The sequence below is a fragment of the Nicotiana attenuata genome, unplaced genomic scaffold (genome assembly GCF_001879085.1).
Source record: "Nicotiana attenuata strain UT unplaced genomic scaffold, NIATTr2, whole genome shotgun sequence".
NCBI classification, from domain to species: Eukaryota; Viridiplantae; Streptophyta; class Magnoliopsida; order Solanales; family Solanaceae; genus Nicotiana; species Nicotiana attenuata.
In genome coordinates this window covers 106,224-127,594 of record NW_017672481.1, presented here as the reverse complement: position 1 = coordinate 127,594, position 21,371 = coordinate 106,224, and the positions used below count along the sequence as shown (strand labels likewise).

The window sequence follows — 21,371 nt, the reverse complement described above, 5'->3', positions numbered from 1 at the left end:
CTCCAGGGTGTGATGGGTTCAATGCATACTTTTTCAAGAAAGCTTGGAGTGTGATAGAGCAAGGTCACTGAAGCAGTCCTCCAATTCTTCATTGATGGAGACCTATATAAAGCTATAAACTGTACAACTATTACTCTTATCCCAAAGATTAAAAACCCCACAAAAATTTCAGAATTCAGGCCAATAGCATGCTGCACTATGCTATATAAATTGATCTCTAAAATACTTACTACTAGGATGCAGGGGATAATGGACAGCCTGGTAGACAATAGTCAATCAGCATTTGTACCAGACAGACTAATCACAGACAATATCCTATTGAGCCATGAATTGGTGAAGGGCTATGGCAGGGAAGGCATTACTCCTAGATGCATGGTTAAAATAGATATGAGAAAGGCTTATGACTCAATAGAATAGCCATATGTAGAGCAAGTACTACAATACCTCCAGTTCCCAACAAAGTTCATCAGATGGATTATGTGTTGCATCTCTACTGTCTCCTATTCAGTATTGCTCAATGGAGATCCATTACACCCTTTCCAACTAAGAAAGGCCTAAGGCAAGGAGACCCTCTGTCTCCTTTCCTTTTTGTACTTGCCATGGAGTATTTTAGCAGAAGCTTAAGGAGAATCAGTGAAGATAAAAAGTTCAAATTTCATCCTAGATGCAAAAAGCTGCAGATTATTCAACTTGGATTTGCAGATGATCTCTTACTATTCTGCAAAGGAGAACTTGAATCTATCATATGCTAGTCCAATGCTTCCAAAATTTCTCACAAGTGTCTGGATTAAGTGCCAATATTGAAAAAAGTTCAGTGTACTTTGGTGGTGTCCCTTAGGAGATTCAACAGCTGATCCTTCAGGCTACACAATTTGGCAAGGGTGATCTACCTTTTAGGTACTTAGGCATCCCTCTAAGTAGAAAAAGGTTGTCTATTATTCAATGCAAACCCCTGATAGACAAGATTCTGGCTAGAATAAAATCATGGACCACAAGATACCTATCATATGCTGGAAGGCTACAGCTTGTGAAATCTGTGTTGTACTCGATTCAAGTATACTGGTCACAAGTCTTTGTGCTACCAAGGAAAGCTGTTCAGATGATTGAAGCCACTTGCAGAAACTTCTTGTGGACAGGAGGCAATGATCTCAGCAAGAAGGCACTGATTGCCTGGGATAGACTATGCCTCCCTAAAGCAGCAGGGGGTCTAAATATTTTAGACATATATACATGGAACTGGGCCGCCATTGGTAAACTTCTATGGAATATATGCAGGAAGAAAGATTGTCTATGGGTGAAATGGATCCATGCTTACTATACCAAGACAGGGGATATATGGGAGACTAAGACCACCCAAGCTTCATGGGTGGTACAGAAGATCTTCAAAGCAAAGAGCATGTTTGAAAAAATAGGTCTCCATGAAGCTGATGTAGCTGCTATGACTAAATACTCAATAAAGGATGTATATGGAGCCTATCGTGGGGAATGCCCAAAAGTCCCTTGGAGAAGACTGGTCTGCAACAACAATGGCCATCCTAAATGGACTTTCATCTTATTTTTGGCTCTTCACAGAAGGTTACAAACTAAGGAGAGGATAGCATGCTGGGCTAATCTAGAAGATATGGTCTGTGTGTTATGCAAGCAAGAAAATGAAGATATAGACCACCTACTATTCGAATGCATTTATGCTCAACAACTATGGTCAAAACTCCTAACTTGGCAAGGCATTAAGAGAGATGTATGGAACTGGAAGAATGAAGTACAATGGGCAATAGAAAACACCACAAGGAAGACTGCTTACCAGGAGATATACAGAATGACACTAGCTTGTGGAGTGTATCATGTATGGCAGGAAAGGAATGGAAGGATATTCAGAGAAAGCAGCAAATCAGCAAACCAAATAGTGAAGCAGGTGATAAGAGAAATCCATGTGAGAGCTCGCAAAATAAGCAGATTAGATAGATACATGAAAGATTTGAATTTTTATCCTTAGAAGCTAGAAACATGTAAACAAAGTTGATAGAGATAGCATACAGCAAGTTTCGGAGCTCCTTATCCAAACTGCTGATTCTGGAGGAAGCATGTAAATGATTTGAGATGATATAAAATATAAATAATTACCAAAAAAAATTTGACTAAGATTGGGCCGTGGGCTTACTCTTGAATCATCATGAATTAGGCTCTGAAATTTCGTACTGTTTCCTTTTGTCTAGATGTCATGACCTAATTTTTCCTTCGTTGGGTTTCGTGATGGCACCTAGTCTTACGGACTAGGTAAGCCTAACGTTTACTGAATAACAATAATAATTAAGAAAATCTAACAGTCTCGATATAGAAAGCTTCACAAAACTTACAAATTCCCAAAATCGCTAGTACAAGTCATAAGTTCTACAGAGTTTCGCTACAACTTCTAAACACAACTGTATGGAAAAAAGTACAATAGTGTGAATACAAAGTAGGAAGGTGACTCCGAAGCCTGCGAACGCAACAGTAGGGTTACCTTGAGTCTCCTCGGCCAGAATCCGCACAGCTACTAACGATCAAAACCTAGATCTGTACAAAAAAAATATACAGAAGTGTAGTATGAGCACACCATACCGGTGCCCAGTAAGTATCAAGACTAACCTCGGTGGAGTTTTGACGAGGAACAGTCAAGACACCTACTGGTCTAATAAACTGAACAAGTATAAGCATAGAAACAATAGAACATGATATCTATATAAAGACTACGCGATATGGCTATCAATATAGTAATTGCAATAAGGAAAGAAAATAGCAAGTAACGACGGAACACCATAATAAAAGCACAGAAAAGTGAATGGGAATACAACCCAAATCCGAAATCACAAATACAGTAAGGACAAGTCGTAACTTAGCAACTACGGCAATTTTCACATTAGGTGATAACCAATAAACTTCAATCAATTAATCAAATCCTTCAAGTGATAAAAATATTTAGAAATATACTTCTTTCAAATAAATATTTTTCAATGATAGTTCTTTAAAAATGAATACCTTTCGAATATAATCTTTTTAAATAAATATCCTTCGAATATAAGTCACCCAGTGACACCTCATCTCATAATCATACAATACGGGTCTCAATACCTGAACCCTAACACTTGGCATCCTTTTCCCTCATCACACCTCATAATCATACTGACAACTCATGTACGAAATAGATCCATTCTCACATGGAAGGCAAATAAACAGGGGTGTGCATCTATAGTCAGCAATATCAAGAAGCCTCTTATCCGATAAGGATGCTTAGCCACGTGTATGCTTGTGCAAGTGTCCTAAGATAGTTCATACCAGCTAGTAAGCATAAGGAAAAGAACGGACAACACATATAATGTTTACACAGGGATAGGATCAATGAAAAGCACAGCTCAGAACACAGTGATAATAACAGGGGATCTCTCAGGATACCTTCTCGTAGTCCCAAACGTAAATATGCAGGGGATCTACCAGAATACCGTTCCGTAGTCCCAAAGTAAATATAAAGAATAAAGGGATCTACTAGTATACCGTCCGTTAGTCCCAAACGTAAATGTGTAGAGGGATTTACCGGAATACCATTCCGTAGTCTCAAAGTGAATATGCAGAATACGGGGATCTACCGAGATACCATCCCGTAGTCCCAAAGTTAATATACAGTGCAACCAATAGAAATAACAGTTACAGCATGGCAGAAACTGCGTACATCACCACAACAAGTACAACAACAAAAATGACAATAATACAATGTACGGCGAGTAAATCAACTCAAGAACTTTAAATCACAAAGAAATGGTAGAACCATTTTACAAAGAATAACCACAGTAAATAATGCTAGGCAATAAGGGAACAGTTCAACAGGGGAAAACTAACATGTAGCAACGACCCCACAATATACAAGTCAACACTAAGGAAGCCAACACGAATCAAATAGTTCCAAATAAAGGCAAGTCAACTAAGATATAGGTTATCTAAACTCCTTTTAAGGTTGAGCAATTGCGAAGGATATTCAACAATTTAAATAATGGTAAGCAACAGAAGATAATAATCACTCCAACTAAGACTAAACAATTATAGTATGAGACAATAACAATTTCAATTGAAGATAAGCTGTTATGAAAAGATAGCATGACGATAGAAGAGGAAAAATCTTTAGTTAAGTCAAATAAGAGTCAAATAGGCAATAAGAGTGAATCCTAAAGCAATTGATTATAACTAAAGCATGTAGAAGTGAAACCAACTAATAGGAACTCAAACGTATCATGAACAACTTCAAAAATAATAAGTATAAGGACCTAAGAATCCTAAAGGCCAACTTTCCACAAATAATTCCGAGCACGCACTCGTCACCTCGCGTACACGAACTACAATCAACATAGAAGACTCAATTCCTAAGGGGAAGTCCCCCACACAAGGTTAGGAAAGATACTTACCTAAAAGAAGACAGACCGATACTCTAGAATGCACTTCTCGAGTGAAAAGACCTCCGGACGGCTCAAATCCAACAAAAATAACTTCAAAGCACAAATAAAACGCATAAGAAACCGTTCCGGGTCTCCATGTCTCAATCTTTAACTAAATCCAAAAATTGGTTCAAAAGTCGACCCCTGGGCCCGCACCTCAGAATCCGACGAATTTTACAAAAACCGAGTACCCATTTCGATACGAGTTCAACCATAGAAAATTTTTCAAATTCCGATATGATTTGGTCCCTTAAATCATGATTTTTCATTTTGAAAACTTTCTTCAAAAACCAACATTTTTCTCAACCCAAAACACAAACTAAATGATAGAAATGAAGATAAAATCATGGAATATATTAGATACTAGGTGAAGAACACTTACCCAATCGATTTGTTTGAAAAACCTAGAAAGAAGCTCTCAAAATCGAAGTCCAAAACTCAAAGTATGAAGAAAATGGCCAAACCCTCGATTTAAATGATTCTGCCAGGACTACCGCATCTGCGGAAAAGAAACCGCATCTGCAAGACCACATTTGCGAGAAAGAGTCGCATCTGTGAACTCAGCTAACCAGGCCAGGGATCGCATCTGCGGATGTGACGACCCGGCCGGTCGTCTTAAGAATTTACGCCCCGATCCCCCATTAACTGCTTCTCCTAAGTTCATTTCTGCTATTTTGGTTTGTCGGGACGTTCGGTGTTGAGTTTCGGAGAGTTTTGGGACACTTAGTCCCTAAATGAGAGCTTAAGTGTGGAAAAGTGGTCCGTAGTCGGAACAGTGTGAAGACGACCTCGGAATGGAAATCCGATGGTTCCGTTAGCTCCGTTAGGTGATTTCGGGGTTGGGAGCGTGTTCGGAATGTATTTTGGAAGTCCGTAGCTCATTTAGGCTTGAAATGCCGAAGTTTGAATTCTTGAAGTTCCGGTCCGATAGTGAGTTTTTGATCCGAGGGTCGGATTGGAATTCCGGAAGTTGCAGTAGCTCCGTCATGTCATTTGGGATGTGTGTGCAAAATTTCAGGTCATTCGGACGTGTTTTGGTTAGGTTTTTGATCGAAAGCGTATTTGGAGGAAACTTGTAGTTCTTAGGCTTGAATCTTTGATTTAATCGGGTTTCCGGTGTTGTTTTAGGTGTTTTAAGGATTGGTACAAGTTTGAATAAGGTATTAGGTGGTATTGGTGCTTTTGGTTGAGGTCCCGGGGGCCTCGGGATGATTTCGGGTGGTTAACGGAAGAATTTTTGAAGTGTTGCAGCAGCTGGTTTTTCTCTCTTCTGGTATTTTCGCTTCTGCGGCTTGGGAACCGCAGAAGCGGAGCCGCAGAAGCGGCCTGGTCATCGCAGGAGCGGGTTTGGGCAGAGTTTTTCAGGTACCGCAGATGCGGAGGAAATTCCGCAGGAGCGGCCTCGCATCTGCGAGAAAGAGAACCGCAGATGCGGAAACTTGGACTTTTATTAGAACCGCAGAAGCGGCTTAAATTCCGCAGAAGCGGAACCGCATAAGCGGTTAATGGTCCGCAGAAGCGGACATTGGCTCTTTAGTGAAAGTCGCAGAAGCGACTCATTTTCCGCATAAGCGGGACCGCAGAAGCGGTCCCTTGTCCGCAGAAGCGGAAATGCCTGTTCTGATATAGAAAATTCGAGGGTTTGATTTCATAAGTTAGAAAAACCAAATTGAGCTCAGGTAAGGGCGATTTTCAGAGGGTTTTGAAGAGAAGACTATTGGGTAACGTTTCTTTAATCCTTTATAGTTATATTTCATCATTTTGTAGTTAAATCCATCATTAAAATTCGAATTTGGGATCAAAATTTGAAGAAATTGGGTAAAACTTCATAGGCTAAACCATTGAGTTTTGAGTGAGCAGTTGACCTCCGATTTGGGAGATTTTTATATGGTTAGACTCGTGAGAATATGATGGTTCTGAAAATGTGAAAATTATTCGATTCCGAGGCGTTGTCCTGAAGGGCATTTTGGTCATTTCACCTAATTTCACGCCGTAGCTTTGAATTTAATAGCAAAACCAGTTGTTTGCGATGTTATTTACAATGTGTAATTGAATTGAATAGATTTGGGCCATTTGGAGTCGGATACTCGTGGCAAGGGCGTGGTTTCTAGTTGATATTGAGCCGGTTCGAGGTAAGTGACTTGTCTAACCTTGTGTGGGGGACCTTTCCCCTTAGGATATGATATGTGGTAATTGAGTGCCTTGTACGCGAGGTGACGAGCGCGTACTTGAGCCAATTGTTGAAAATCCGGTTTTCACTTAAGATATTGAGACTGAGCCTTCCTTCATATTTGCCTTATTGTACTTGGAATTATAACCTGTGTTAGATTAGGAAAGCATGTTTAGTTGATCCAACTTGCCTAATTGTTTAAGTTGCCCTGACTGAACTACGTGAAGCATGCTAGGCTAGTACTACCTGTTGCTTGTCTTTGTACTTCCTTTCTTAGTATCTTCTGGTTGTGGTTGCGCATTTACATTGGGACTACGCATGTGGGATTCCGGTAGCTCCCCCCCCCCCCTCGTTTGTTTACTTTGGGACTACGGGTTCGATTCCCGGTAGATCCCCCTGCACTTTTACTTTGGGACTGCGGGTTAGATTCCCGATAGATCCCCCTGCACATTGATAGCTGGACTACGGGACGGTATCCCGGTAGATCCTTCGGATATACACATATGATGGACTACGGGACGGTATCCCGGGAGATCCACTGGATAGTTGAGAAAAGGACTACAGGACGGTATCCTGGGAGATCCTCATTGTTACCATTGGTATTGAGCTGTACTTATTCTGTGGTTGTTCCGTTCTTTGTGTATTTGATATTGCCTTGTTTAACCTGTCTTATCTCACTGTTGTACTCATTATTATTGTCAGTTTTTCATACTGTTAATTTATTATTATATTTTATTTCAGTAGGGCTCTGACCTTCCTCGTCACTACTCAACCGAGGTTAGGCTTGACACTTACTGAGTACCGCTGTGATGTACTCATGCCCTTCCTGCGCATGTTTTTCATGTGCAGATCCAGGTACCTCCACTCAGGCGCACTATCCTTGAGGCGAGGAGAGCTACGGAGACTTCGAGGTATATCTGCAACGTCCGCAGATCGAAGAGTCTCCTTCCTTATTCTATCTGTAGTGTTTAGATTCTATCATACTTTTGATGTAGACATTCTGGAGATTAGAGCATTTACAGTATTTCTATTAGCCTGTGGTTCCCGTGAGTTTCCGGGTTTTGGGATTTAGATGTAGACTTCCGCATTTCTTTTGAGTTGTATAGGCCGAGCGGCCTTATATGCAGTTATTATTTTAATACGTTTATCCTTATTTAATCATTTCGCAAGTTAGGTTCTTATTTCCGCATTGTTAGGCTTACCTAGTTGTAGGAACTAGGTGCCATCACGACATGCTCATGGAGGGTGAACCGGGGTCGTAACAGCGGAGATACAGCCGCATCAACGGCACCGCAAAAGAGAAAGGGAAAATCGCAGGAGCGATATTTCTCCGCAGGTGCGATCGCTGGACCGCAAAAGCGGCCTTCGCACCTGCATGCCAGCCTACGGAAGTGAGCAAGCTCCCAGGCCTTCATGACCGCAGAAGCGGCCAGGCTCACGCAGAAGCGCAGCCGCACCTGCGCTCCATGGTCGCAGGTGCGAAAACACCAGAACCAGACCTGTTCAAAACCATGCAAAACATCCAAAACTCGTCCGAAATGCACCCGAGGCCCCCAGGATCCCGTCTAAACACACAAATAAGTTGTATAACCTAACACGAACTCGCTCAAGGTCTCAAATCACATCAAACAATGGTAGAAATGCAAGTCACGCCATGAATCGTGCTTATGAACTTCCATATCTTCCAACTTATAGAACTCACGCCGAAACCTATCAAATAAACCCAGGATGATGCCAACCTTTGCAGACAAGTCCAAAATAACATAACGGTGCTGCTCCAAATTTCGGAATCATATTCCGACCCCGATATCACAAAATTCAACTATGGGTCAAACTTCTCCATTTTCCAAGCTTCAACTTTTCCAACTTTTGCCGAAATGCCTCTAATTACCCTACGAACCTCTAAATCCAAATCCGGACGTACGCCTTAGTCCAAAATCACCATACGAAGCTCTTGAGAACATCCAAAACCCATTCCGGAGCTGTTTACTCAAAAGTCAAATTCCAGTCAAATTCTCACCGCTTAAACTTCCAAAACTAGATTCCTTTTCTATTTCAACTCCGAATCATCCGGTAACTGAATTCAACCATGCACACAAGTCGATACACATAATATGAAGTTGTTCAAGACCTTACGCCGCCGAACAGAGCTTAAATTCTCAAAAACCGGCCGGGTCGTTACATCCTCCTCCACTTAAAACAAACGTTCGTCCTCGAACGTGCCAAGATTCGCCCCGAAGTCCTCAAATCACTGAATGCACACTTCCAACATACACCCGCGGGTGATCCCACGTCACCCCAATCAACATAAGCCTAACGACACCATCTCAACTGCAAATTAGCCTTCCAACCAACACCGATAAGCCTTTTTGCCAAAATTCTTACCTTTCATTCACTTCCAAAAGACCTGATTCTAAATCCACATCCGGTATGAGTCTCAACTAGCTGCAACCACTATGCCAACAACCACTGAGTACAACCACACAACATACTCACCAAACATAGGCCTATAATAACAATCCTGGTCACAATGCCTGCCGGAAATCAAATCCTGCACCGGCCACTAGCCTCATATCCGATAGAACTCTGTTTCAAACCTCCATAACATTGACAATGATGCAAGAAACAGGAAGACCTCATACCTAAACACCCGAATCAACAAGTCACAACTAACACTACCGGGCACACACCCCGCAAGTTAAAATTCAAGAAGCACAGAACGAAAATGACTGAATATGTAAAGAGAAGCACATAAGAGAACTATCAAACAAGCCCGAAAGGCACAACTCTCGTTCAGTACTATTCTACAAAACAATTTACAAGGAAAGAAAATCAAGTATATGAACAAAACACAAGATCTCATCCTGATATAACTCTCCACCGCGGCATGCAGCCCTGCTCAACACATTAAATCATATGAAATCACGAGGGTCTCACCCTCAACTGTGAATCACAAGTAGGGTATACATCAACTAGCTGGAACCTCTCACTAGATCAATTCCTTCAACAAAATTATAACACGGGCTGGCCCCCATACTGGTGGAGCATAAAATCATAGCTCGTAACCAAAAATGCTCAGAAATCACATCAAGCCTACTGTAATGGACAATAGGAATTTACTACTAGTCTCATAACTCTCAATAATGAATAGAAACAGACGATAGGTGGAGCACTCATAGAACATCCCAACAGGGCAACACATAAATAGAGTGCTAATCACGAAACACACCCATAAGTGGAGCAACAAATAGGGGAACTCACCCCGATAAGCAGAGCTGTAATTAAGTACGGATGGTGCTCTTCTATAACAAACCAAAATCATACCTGAATGACATCATTTGGTGTAACCTCAAGCCTACTATATGAAACACATCAACGGGCCGAGCCTCCCCCTCTTGGACACCCTCTACTCGCCTGAATACCCCGCTATGACGCATCTGTCTGAAGTCTGGGGCAATATCTCACCGCGTGGCTAGTATCTTCACACTCAAAGCAACTTCGCTGCTGGCGTGGCTGTGGGAACTGTGCGGTACGGGTACTCTAAGACCCATGAACACCTGAATCACGGTGTGAAGCCTGAAGCGGAGACTGAACTGGCTGACCCACGAAACCTCTACCATGTCGCACCCTGCCTCCAAAATAAGGTCCAGCAGATCTCTCTGGTCTACGAGCCCCCTCGCCTCCCTATACTCTCTCTCTTGATGTCGTCTATCCTCTTGTTCCCGATCCCACATGCCCTCTAACCGGCGAGCGATCCCTACCATCTGTTGAAATGAAGCATCTAACTCCAACTCCCGATCCATGCTGAACTAAATATCATGCCTGAGCCCATCAATGAATCTACGGACTCACTCTCTAACTGTAGCGACCAAGGCAGGTGTGTGTTTGGCCAAATCACTGAATCTGACGGCATACTCTATACTGACATAATGCCCTGGCGCAGCTGCTCAAACTCTACGTGCCATGCATCCCAAAGGAACTGAGGTGCAAACTCTCTCAAAAACATCTCTGAAAACTGACCATGTAAGTGAAGCTGCATCGGCCGGGCTACCCAATTCATATACCCGCCACCACTGATAAGCTACTCCCTGAAGCTTGAACGTAGTAAAAGAAACCCCTCCCATCTCAGCAATACCCATAGTGCGGAGAATGCGATGGCACTCCTCTATGAAACCCCGTGCACTCTCTGAAGCCAAACCATTGAATGTAGGAGGGTCATATTCCTTGAACCTTGCAAATCTAAATTGCCCATCCTCAGATGCTGCTGCCCTGACCATGGGCTGAACTGGAACCACAGGCTGTGTCGCCATGACACCTGGAACCTGACCAACGTGAACTCGCTGCTCTTGAGTGTGAGCGGTGGGAGTCTGAGTCCCTCCCCCGGTCTGTGAAGTAGTTGGTGCGACCGGAATCAACCCCGCCTGAACCAATGTACCAAACATGCTTAGGAACTGTGCTAAAGTCTCCTGAAGTTCGGGGGTAACAACAGGTGCCTACGGTACCTGCCCCCCAACTGGAGCTACTGGCGGCTCCTCAACTGCTGCTCTGGTAGGTGCTCTAGCTGCGACACGTACTCCTTGTCGGCCTCTACCTCTACCTCTGGTGACACCTGCTCTAGGAGCAACATCATCGATAACTGCAGATCGTATCCTCACCATCTGTGAGAGAATGGAATGAGAAAAGTTCAAACTTCGAGATCAATTAGCTCGTACGATAGGAATGAAAGAAGTGAGATTGTCCTAATAGTTTCGTAGCCTCTCGAAGATAAGTACAAACGTCTCCGTACCGATCCGCAAGACTCTACTAAACTCGCTTATGACTCGTAGCACCTATGAACCTAGAACTCTGATACCAACTTATCACGACCCAATTTACCCTCCGTTGGGTTTCATGATGGCACCTAGTCTTAGGGACTAGGTAAGCCTAACATTTACCGAATAACAACAATAATAAAGAAAATCTAACAGTCCCGATATAGAAATCTTTACAAAACTTACAAATTCCCAAAACCGGTAGTACAAGTCATAAGCTTTACAGAGTTTCGCTACAAGTTGTAAACACAACTGTATGGAGATAAGTAAAACAGTGTGAATACAAAATAGGAAGGTGACTCCGAAGCCCGCGAACGCAGAAGCAGGGTTACCTTGAGTCTCCTCGGCCAGAATCCGCACAGCTACTAATGATCAAAACCCGGATCTGCACAAAAACAATATATAGAATTGTAGTATGAGCACGCCATAGCGGTGCCTAGTAAGTATCAAGACTAACCTCGGTGGAGTACTGACGAGGAACAATCAAGACACCTACTGGTCTAATAAAGGGAACAAGAATAAGTATAGAAACAATAGAACATGATATCTATATAAAGACTACGCGATATGGCTAATAATACAGTAATTGCAATAAGGAAAGAAAACAACAAGTAACAGCGGAACACCGTAATAAAAACACAGAAAAGTGAACGGGAATACATACAAAATCCGAAATCACAAATACAGTAAAGACAAGTCGTAACTCAGCAACTACGGCAGCTTTCACATTAGTTCTTAGCCAACAAACATCAATCAATTAGTCAAATCCTTCAAGTGATAAAAATATTTCGAAATATACTTCCTTCAAACAAATATTTTTCAAAAATAGTTCTTTCAAAATGAATACCTTTCGAATAATCTTTTCAAATAAATATCCTTCAAATATAAGTCACCCTGTGACACCTCAGCTCATAATCATATAATACGGGTCTCAATACCTGAACCCTGACACTTGGCATCCTTTGCCCTCATCACACCTCATAATCATACTTACAACTCACGTGCCAAATAGAGCCATTCTCACATGGAAGGCAAATAAATAGGGGTGTGTGTCTATACTCAGCAATATCAAGAAGCCTCTTATCCGATAAGGGTGCTTAGCCACGTGTATGCTTGTGCAAGTGTCCTAACATAATTCATACAAGCTAGTAAACATAAGGAAAAGAACGGACAACACGTATAATGTTTACACCGGGATAGGATCAATAAAAAGCAACAACTCAGAACACAGTGATAATAACAGGGATCTCCCAGGATACCGTCCCGTAGTCCCAAACGTAAATGTGCAGGGAGATCTACCGGAATACCCTTCCGTAGTCTCAAAGTAAATATACAGAACAAGGGGATCTACCGGGTTACCGTCCCGTAGTCCAAATATAAATGTGCAGGGGGATCTACCGGAATACCGTTCCGTAGTCCCAAAGTAAATATGCAGAACATGGGAATCTACTGGGATGCCGTCCCGTAGTCCCAAAGTAAATATGCAACGCAACCAATAGAAATAACAGTTACTGCACGGCAAAAACCGCGTACATCACCACAACATGTATAACAGCAAAATGACAATAATAAAAGTACGACGAGTAAATCAACTCAAGAACATTAAATCACAAACAAACGGTAGAACCAGTTCACAAGGAATAACCACAGTAAAGGATGCTAGGCATAAAGGGAACAGTTCAACAGGGGAAAACTAACTTGTAGCAACGACCCCACTGTTGATACCCAATTTTTGCCAATATATTTTTAATATGCATAAATACTTTCAAAATAGCATATATGCATATATAAGTGTTGACATGTGATTTTTACCCTCCCCGAAATTTTACCCATTTTAGCATGTAAATATTTAGTTTAGGCCTAATATCGCCATTTCAACTAACTTTTACTATTTTACCCTATCTTTATTTTTATAATCTTGAAAACACACAAAAAAAAAATAGTTTTATGTTTTATAGTTTAGTTCAATTAATTAAAATTAGTTTTATATTTTTATATTATAATTGTACATAATTTTAGAAGAAAGAATTAGTTTTAGGTTGGTTTATCCCGTTTTTATAAATCTTATAGCCCATTTTTTTAGTCTTTGGCCCAAAATACCTAGCCCATAATTCCTAGGCCCATACTCCTAACCTAATCCCTACCCTATATAATACTACCTATACCACAAACACAACATACCTAAAAAAACACCCTAAAAACTATCAGCCGCAATACACCATAGGAGGCCCCCCTGAAGTTCATTTTCCTCAGTACACCCCAAAAATCCCAGCCGCAAAACATGAATTTCGAACCCCCCCTCACGTAGCCTCTTCGTCGTCTTCCTCATTGAGACAGCAAGGAAAACTCCATTGAAGCATCAGTCGTTGCAGACATGGATAACAAACTTTAAGGACCTAAAAGATGCAGTAGCAGCCATAAACAAAACACACACGGACGAAACGGGGCAAAACGTAACGAAGGAACAAAAAACAAAGAAGAACGAAACAAAAACGGAAAAATGCAAAAAACCAAAAAATATTTATATATACATATACGAAAGAGCTTCTATTCTCTTCATTTGATTTCGGTTTTGTATTCAAAAGTCACGGTGTTTGTTTGAGGTCTGGAAGTCCGCTGATTGTGGTTGCCGGTTTGACGTTTGTTTCGATCGAATCTGAGTTTGTCGAGTTTCCGTTCGCTGGTCTTGTTGCCTATTTGCGTCGCGAGCTGATATCCATTTCTGTTGGTGTCGGTTCAGTGATTTATATTCAAAGAAAATCGATCCATTTGAGGTCCATCTCTTACCCTACTTTAATTGTTTCTTATGTGATGCCTATGAACGGTTTTGGCGGGAGTGAATGCACTGTGATCGTTTTTTAGTGTAAATCTTTATCCGTGATGTACGTAACTTCCTTCATTTGCTAAACTCTCTTAATTTTAATTGAGTTCATCTTCTGAGTTATATCATTGAATCAATGGCGCATCATTACATAGTCTGTTTATATATGTTGGTTGGAAGTATTTCAATAATGGTCAATGGATTCATATCATGTTGTAGTTAAATTTCTTGACATCTATTAGTGACTTAGTCCATTTCCAATTTTCATTTGGACAAGTTAATTACCTCTTATTGTTTTTGGTTTGCTGAACGATTGAATTGAGAAGTGACGGATTAAGAGATTTTGTAAGTTAGGCTGTGTATTTGTAAGCTTAAAACAAGATTTTTGGGGGTCGGTTAATAATGAGAAGGGATTTCGAGCCTAAGAAAGATTGTGTTAATTTCGTGTTGTTGCTCTTTTAATTATTCGGGTTGCTGGGAGCATCCTTAGGAAATAATCACTTATGAACACCGTAGGTTGTTTTAGTTGAGTAGAAACCTTTAAATTAGAATTCGAGGTGCGTTATGCCAAACAAAAATGACAATTGCGGGGCCCTCATTAATTGCTTAATTAAAAATACTTAGAATTTGGGCGTGCCGTTTAGCGAATTCCACGGCCTCCCACAAAGTTGAAAAGACGATAGTCGCTTTAGGCGCGCTTTTAATAATTCTACCTTCCTAAATACGGGTGCACATTTATGTGACCCAACTCCAAATCCCAACGAAGTCGAAATGTGTCAAAAACCGCGGGTGCATTTATGTGACGTGGTTCGAGACGCGTTTTCACGACGTTGCAATTCTCTTAAAAAACAATAATAAAAGCGGTTTAAAAATAAAAAGCACATAAGTTAAAACATGTATAAAAATCAGATTTTTAGCCATTTAATAATTTAAGCGACCGTGCTAGAACCACGGGATCCGGGGGTGCCTAACACCTTTCCTCGGGTCAACAGAATTCATTATTCAAAATTTCTGGTTCGCAGACTCCAATTGGAAAGTCGAAATTTTCCTCGATTTTTGGGATTTAAATTAAATCGGTGACTTGGGACACCAAAAGCCCGTCCTATCCCAAGTGGCGACTCTAAAAATAAATAAATAATTCCATTTCGAATAATGTCACTTTAAATGGAAAAACTCCCTTATACATTATCCTTCAGGGTAGGTGTGTGAAAAGGAGGCGTGACAATAAGCATGCACAAGGTCTTTATAATTTTTCTATAATTTTGAAGGTTTTAAATTGATTCATTTCTTCCTTTCTAATTATAAAATTTTTAATAATTATCCTTCAAACTATTGTTGTGATAATTTAACCATCTGAATCCTATATTTATTCCAAAATGTTGTTTAGATAATTTTCGTGCATTTTTTATAATTGCATTTATATTTTTAAAAGCCAATTTGCATATAATTGATATATTATCCCTATTAATGTACAATTACGTTTTATATGCATAAAATGATCTTCTATATTTTTAAAATGTTAAATACCTATTTCAAATATTTTCAGTACACGAAATTATTTTTTTAGAAATCATTTATCATTTATTATAAATTGTATAGGGTTAAATTGCCTATTTAAAACTTAGCCAAATCATATTTCAATTATAGCCTCAATTAAACCCAATACCCCAGCCCAATTTCGGATTAAAATACCCGACCCAGGCCCTAATTACACCTACCCGACCCAAGGCCCCATCAGATCCTGGCCGTTGATCTAAAAGATCAACGGCCCTCGTTGGTTCTTTCCTTTTTAAATTCTAAACAGCCCCTAACCCTAATCATTTTCCATATACCGCCGCCCTAAAATTCCCTCTACTCTCAGTACACTCTCAACCCAACCCTAACCCTTCAACCGCCAACCTCCCATCTCCGGTCATCTCCGGTGACCTCTCATCGTCTCCTAAGACTCCAATGGCCTCTCTCATGCCATGCTTTCCTTCTCTAAGGTCCTTAAGGGCCCAGGGCCATGCCGACTTGCATCTAGGGTTCATCACCTGTCTGTTCTTGGCTACTCCTGTGTGATTTCAAGCTAAATCATGCTATATTTGTTACGATCCTTGGGATTCTAGATAGGTTCCTTCATCTCTATATGAGTTTCTTGTTGAAAGCCTAATTTCTTTTCTATACTTCCTAGATCTGTACAGATTTAGAACGACTTGAGTTTGTTTCTTTAATGTTTTACACTGCCCTTGAGATTCTTTACGAAAATCATTGATTTTAAGTGTTTTCACCTTCTTCTAAAAATAGAGTTTCGGAACTTCTTTTTAAAACCTTGTTTAATTGCTCCTTTGTGTTTAAACTTCTATTTGTTGCATGTTTTGACTGATTCTGTGTATCAGCATGACTGGCCGGTTCTCGTTTGCGTTTCTGTGACTATCTTGCCTCTAATATGTTTCCACTGAGTTTCTTAGCCTAACTTACATCAACTCTATATGCTTGTGTTCGTCTGGACTGTTCAAGACTTGCCTCTTTCTGTCGGTGCTGTTTAATCTTTATGTTTGCTAAAGTTATGTGTCGATCTCTGGTTGTCCTTGTCTTACTCTATTTATATGCTAAAACATTGGCTCATGATTCTCTCTTTGATTGATTCTGAGTTCCCTGTTTCTTGGCTTGATTTGAAAACTTTCCTTTAGACCTTCGATTCTCCCTGTTTAAACTTGGTTTATTTGTTTATTCATGGGAACCTATGTTATTCTCCTTAATTCAGTATTATTTCGAGTCCTTGATTAACTGATTTGCTATATGCTGATTCTCGATTATTTCCATATTATGCAACCTTATTTAGTTTTCTTACATTATTTGGGTTAACCGTGTTATTTGCTGATTCTTCACTAACTGTTTCCTTAATTAAACCCTTGTGTATTTACCCCTAATTGTCTATTTTATACTTAATGCCTTTCTTGATTTCTTTCCTTAAACATTTTCTGCCCATTACCGTTGGTTAATTGCCCCTTAATTAAGGGAGTACTCGCATTAATTTGATTCTGATTAGTACATGGTTCCATAATAATGGCTGAACTTTGATTCTTGCCTTATTTTCTGCCTGTTTTCAAACTATAAATACCCTGCTCTTTCACCAACACAAGACGAACACATTGGTTCAAAAAACTCTCTCATGCACAAAACACTCTTCTGCTCTCTTTCTCTGGTTACTTGCTATTGTTCTAAGTCAGCCGGCTGCAAGCCAAGGCTGATTATTCTACTCTCTTGCTCCTCACTTTGTGTTTACCACCTTCTATACTGGTATGTCCTGACTTCAATTCAAGGTTTCAAAAACAACATGTTTCTTTTATTACTGCAATTCATCCTGTTTCTAGTCTGTTTTCACTTATGGTTTTGTTGTTCAATTTGCAACCAATAAGCTTACTTGATCTCTTTATCAGCATGTTTCTGGATGTGTCCCCTCCCTTAGACTCAGCATGTTCATGAAGTGTTGTCCCATTTTTGGTATACCCCAATGTGGCTCTTCCTTACTTATGCTCATCTGATTTCTAGCATGAACCTTTCTGTGCAAAGTAGTTGGCTATCCTTAAGTTACTTGACTCTGTGTTAATTCTGAAGTTACTTAACCCCTTAGCATATTGCTGATTCTGTACTTAAGCGCTCCTGCAACTATGTGTTCGCCTAGGTGACCTATGTGTCCCAAATCCCATTACCTTATTTGTGGTTGTTGAATCTGCCTTGGTTCTATGTTCCTTGATTATGTATAAACCTGTTTTGGGGACTGTGTTTGGACTGTTGCTTGTTACTCTACTCTCTTTTCAAAACCGTCTCTATTGTTTTTACAAAACTATTTCAATTAAGTCTCTTTTACACTGCTTTCATGCTAAAACCTTTTCGAAACTATGTCAAGCACTCTCACTCTACTCTTAGGGCCTTAAGTTCTGCCCCTCCAATGTGTGACTGCTTAGGGATCCCTATGAGATCTCTCTGAACTCTGATGCATTGGAGATGACTCTTCCACACTGCTCCTACTTAGTTATGGTTGTGAAATCTGGGGGTGAGCACTGCCCGGGATCCCTTGAGGTCCTTAGGGAACTCTGACACACCCGGATATGAGAAAGGCTATGAAACAATCTAGGCATTTGAGGTTCTGAAAACCTTGGCCTGTTTTCAAGCTCCCTATAGTGTAGTTTCTTATTTTTCTTTATCTTGGTAATTCATTTCAATGTTGGTTTGTAATATTCTTTGTAAGCGAATATTGGGGTTGGCTAGTGAAAAGGGGAGGGTAGTTATATATGTTATCAATATCAATGGATAGAAACCATGCCTTAGGTTTACGTTTCCTATATGCGCATTAGAATCCATGTCTAGGACTAACACATTCAAAGCATGTTATGCATTAGATATCATGTTTTAGGTTTACTGCTTCAGCATCTCATTTGACCTTATTTATCACTTAGAAAACCTGCTTCTGGGCTAAATAACAGCATTAACACAAAACTGTTACTCCTACGCATCTGGAAATCATGCTTAACAATGCTGTAACTCTCTGCGCATTCAGAAATCATGCTCTAGGAATTCTGCATATCCTGAATCATTCTGCATTTTATATGTACATGTTAGATACCCTGTTTTAGGATCTCGTCCATACTCGCTCAGTCACACCTACTTAAACTACTGATGCATGAAAAAGGACATAAAACAGTCTCACGTCTAATTATCCTGTTTAAGTAAAACTAGTCATAATCCCTGTATATCTTCGCAACACTTAGAACATCATGCTTTAGGTAAAACAACTTTTAAACTGTCTTAATAATCCTGGTAAGTATTGTACGCTATCCCACGCCTAGGCAAGCCTTAGGTAATCAACTCTTTTAAAACTAGGAGCTGCCTCTTTGTGTTTACTGCTTAATGGTTAACAGGCTTAAAATCAGTAGGCAAACTGATTAGGACCCCTGCTTCTGAGCTCATAAAATAAATCTGCATGTCTCTTGTGTACTAATACTCACCTAGACATCATGTCTTAGGATCCCGTTTAATAACACTGCCCTAGTTTGTGTTTGAGTCGTGCTGTTTACATGCATTATCTGCGAAGGTAAACCTGAGCCTCTTATTTTCTCCTTCCTTCTTTTATTTGCTAAAGTCCTATGTGTTCTTGCTTGTCGCCTTAGTATTTTCTCCTTTAAACCTTAGGGGTCTGTCTAGAACTGCTTATAGATAGAGGTCCTAATTTCCTCCAGGACCAATAAGAAGGGACGGGTAACAGCACGCATAGAGATCGCTAAATAACACTCGCTTAAATAAACGTTAAGGGGTGGGAATAGGTAGATATGGATATGATGACCACGCGTTAATGTCACGTGTAGCCCCTCATTGAGGAGTGTTTACCGGGCATTGCAAGGGGTGATCCTGTAGGCTAACTAACCTAGGACCCCTCCTTTCCAAATTCCCTTTGTTTAAAGCTTTACTCTTTTATATGTGCACAACTTGTTCAAAGCCTTTGTCTTATTACTTGAGTCATACAATGTCCAGCATGCTTTATTTATTTGTTAAGGACTAATTCATAAGTACAAGTTCGGCCGGGACTCACCGTTGTGGACCGAGAGGGGTGCCTAACACCTTCCCCTCAAGGTTATCTCGAGCCCTTGCCCTAAATCTCTGTTAATGCAGACTAGTTCCCTAACGCACCATAATCCGTTAGGTGGCGACTCTTCAAATACCCAATTCCAAAAGGAAATGAGCCGATTCCCCATTAAATGTCAAGACCCAAACTTTTTCCGCGAGGAGGAAAAACGGGGGGCGCGACAGCATGGCGACTCTACTGGGGATATTTAGGCTCTTACCATAAACTCAGAAAGGCTTATTTGCGATAAAACTAGTCGATCAGCGGTGCAGTCGACGGTTCCGTGCCTTTCCCCCTCAAGTTGTCCGCTTGAGGGTACCGGTCTAGACCCCCATAGTAACCTTAATCTGATTGTAATTGTGCATGCGTCATGGTCAAACCTAGCCGGATTAATATGTTGTCCACATAATAATCCTTTAAGACAAGCCTTATCCAAACGTCCATCGGGGTTTCCATAATCCCAACGGACACAACCACATTCTGTGCATTAATTTGAAGAACTAAATGCCAATATGCTAATCATGAATGTATAAATAGTCGAGTCTGGTGGGGGATAAGGGACTAACCCTTTTGTTTTGCAGAAAATGAGGCACGAGGTCCCCAGATTCGGTATGATTAGCAACATCCCACCATTGCTACTAGATTGGTGGGAGGATCTGTCCTGAAGTGACAAGAAACATGTAAGGAAGCACTTGGGCAATTTGTCTGCGCGAATTGGGAAACCTGTATGATGGAGTCAGGAAGATCGAATCTAGGCAAGGTCTTTCTGGGACCAAATAGGCTAGATTTATTTGCTTTCCTAAAATGTAATAATCCAAGTGCCAATAGTGACTTACTTTTCTATTATCTTAATGTCGTTTTGGGATTCGTCTATTTTTCATATTATAAAATGAGGCATTCACTGGCATCTAAAGTTCTCCAAGTTTATTTGTCGCTAGGCCTACCTCGGGCACAACGAGGCTCCCAAATTAGGACACGAATTTACATTCTCGCAATATGTGTTTAAATACTGCAACATTTCAAAACCCTTACTAACTTGTCTACCTTTTTGGTTTTCTTTATTCTTTATTCCCATCCCCTAAGGTTGGTTCGCACAAACTGGCATCATCACCATACCTAAAGGTCCTCGACATCCTCCTCTTCCAAGTGATCCTTAAAGAAAAGGGAAAGTCAGAATAAATGATACAATGCAATGCAATAATTGAGGAGGAGGAGGAAGAAGGCCTCACCAGACTGTGGAGAAGGGAGCTGTTCTCAGGATCAGGACCGCCACACCATCCCGGGTCCGTCGAGTCCTTGGGTAGCCTGGCAGATTTTATTTCTGTAGTCATTCCAGGCATTTAAAATTTTTAGTAACTTTGTTTTAAAGACATGCTTGTTTCAAAATAAATGCTCGATTCATCGAGCCGTATTTGTTTGGATATTGTTTAATTTTAATCAAATGCACTTGCTCTTTATTATTCATTACTATTTTCTACACTTTCTTATTCAACAGTGTTATTAT

The 21,371-nt window shown here is 40.5% G+C and overlaps 1 protein-coding gene across 1 annotated transcript; it reads left to right on the top strand.

Annotated features, from left to right (window-relative positions):
• Positions 1 to 249: 249 nt before the first annotated feature.
• On the top strand, positions 250 to 1,993 carry LOC109213363. The gene is made up of 2 exons (XM_019377158.1): positions 250 to 375; positions 839 to 1,993. Exons 1-2 carry the CDS (start codon positions 250 to 252, stop codon positions 1,991 to 1,993), a joined length of 1,281 nt encoding a protein of 426 aa, XP_019232703.1.
• Positions 1,994 to 21,371: the final 19,378 nt, after the last annotated feature.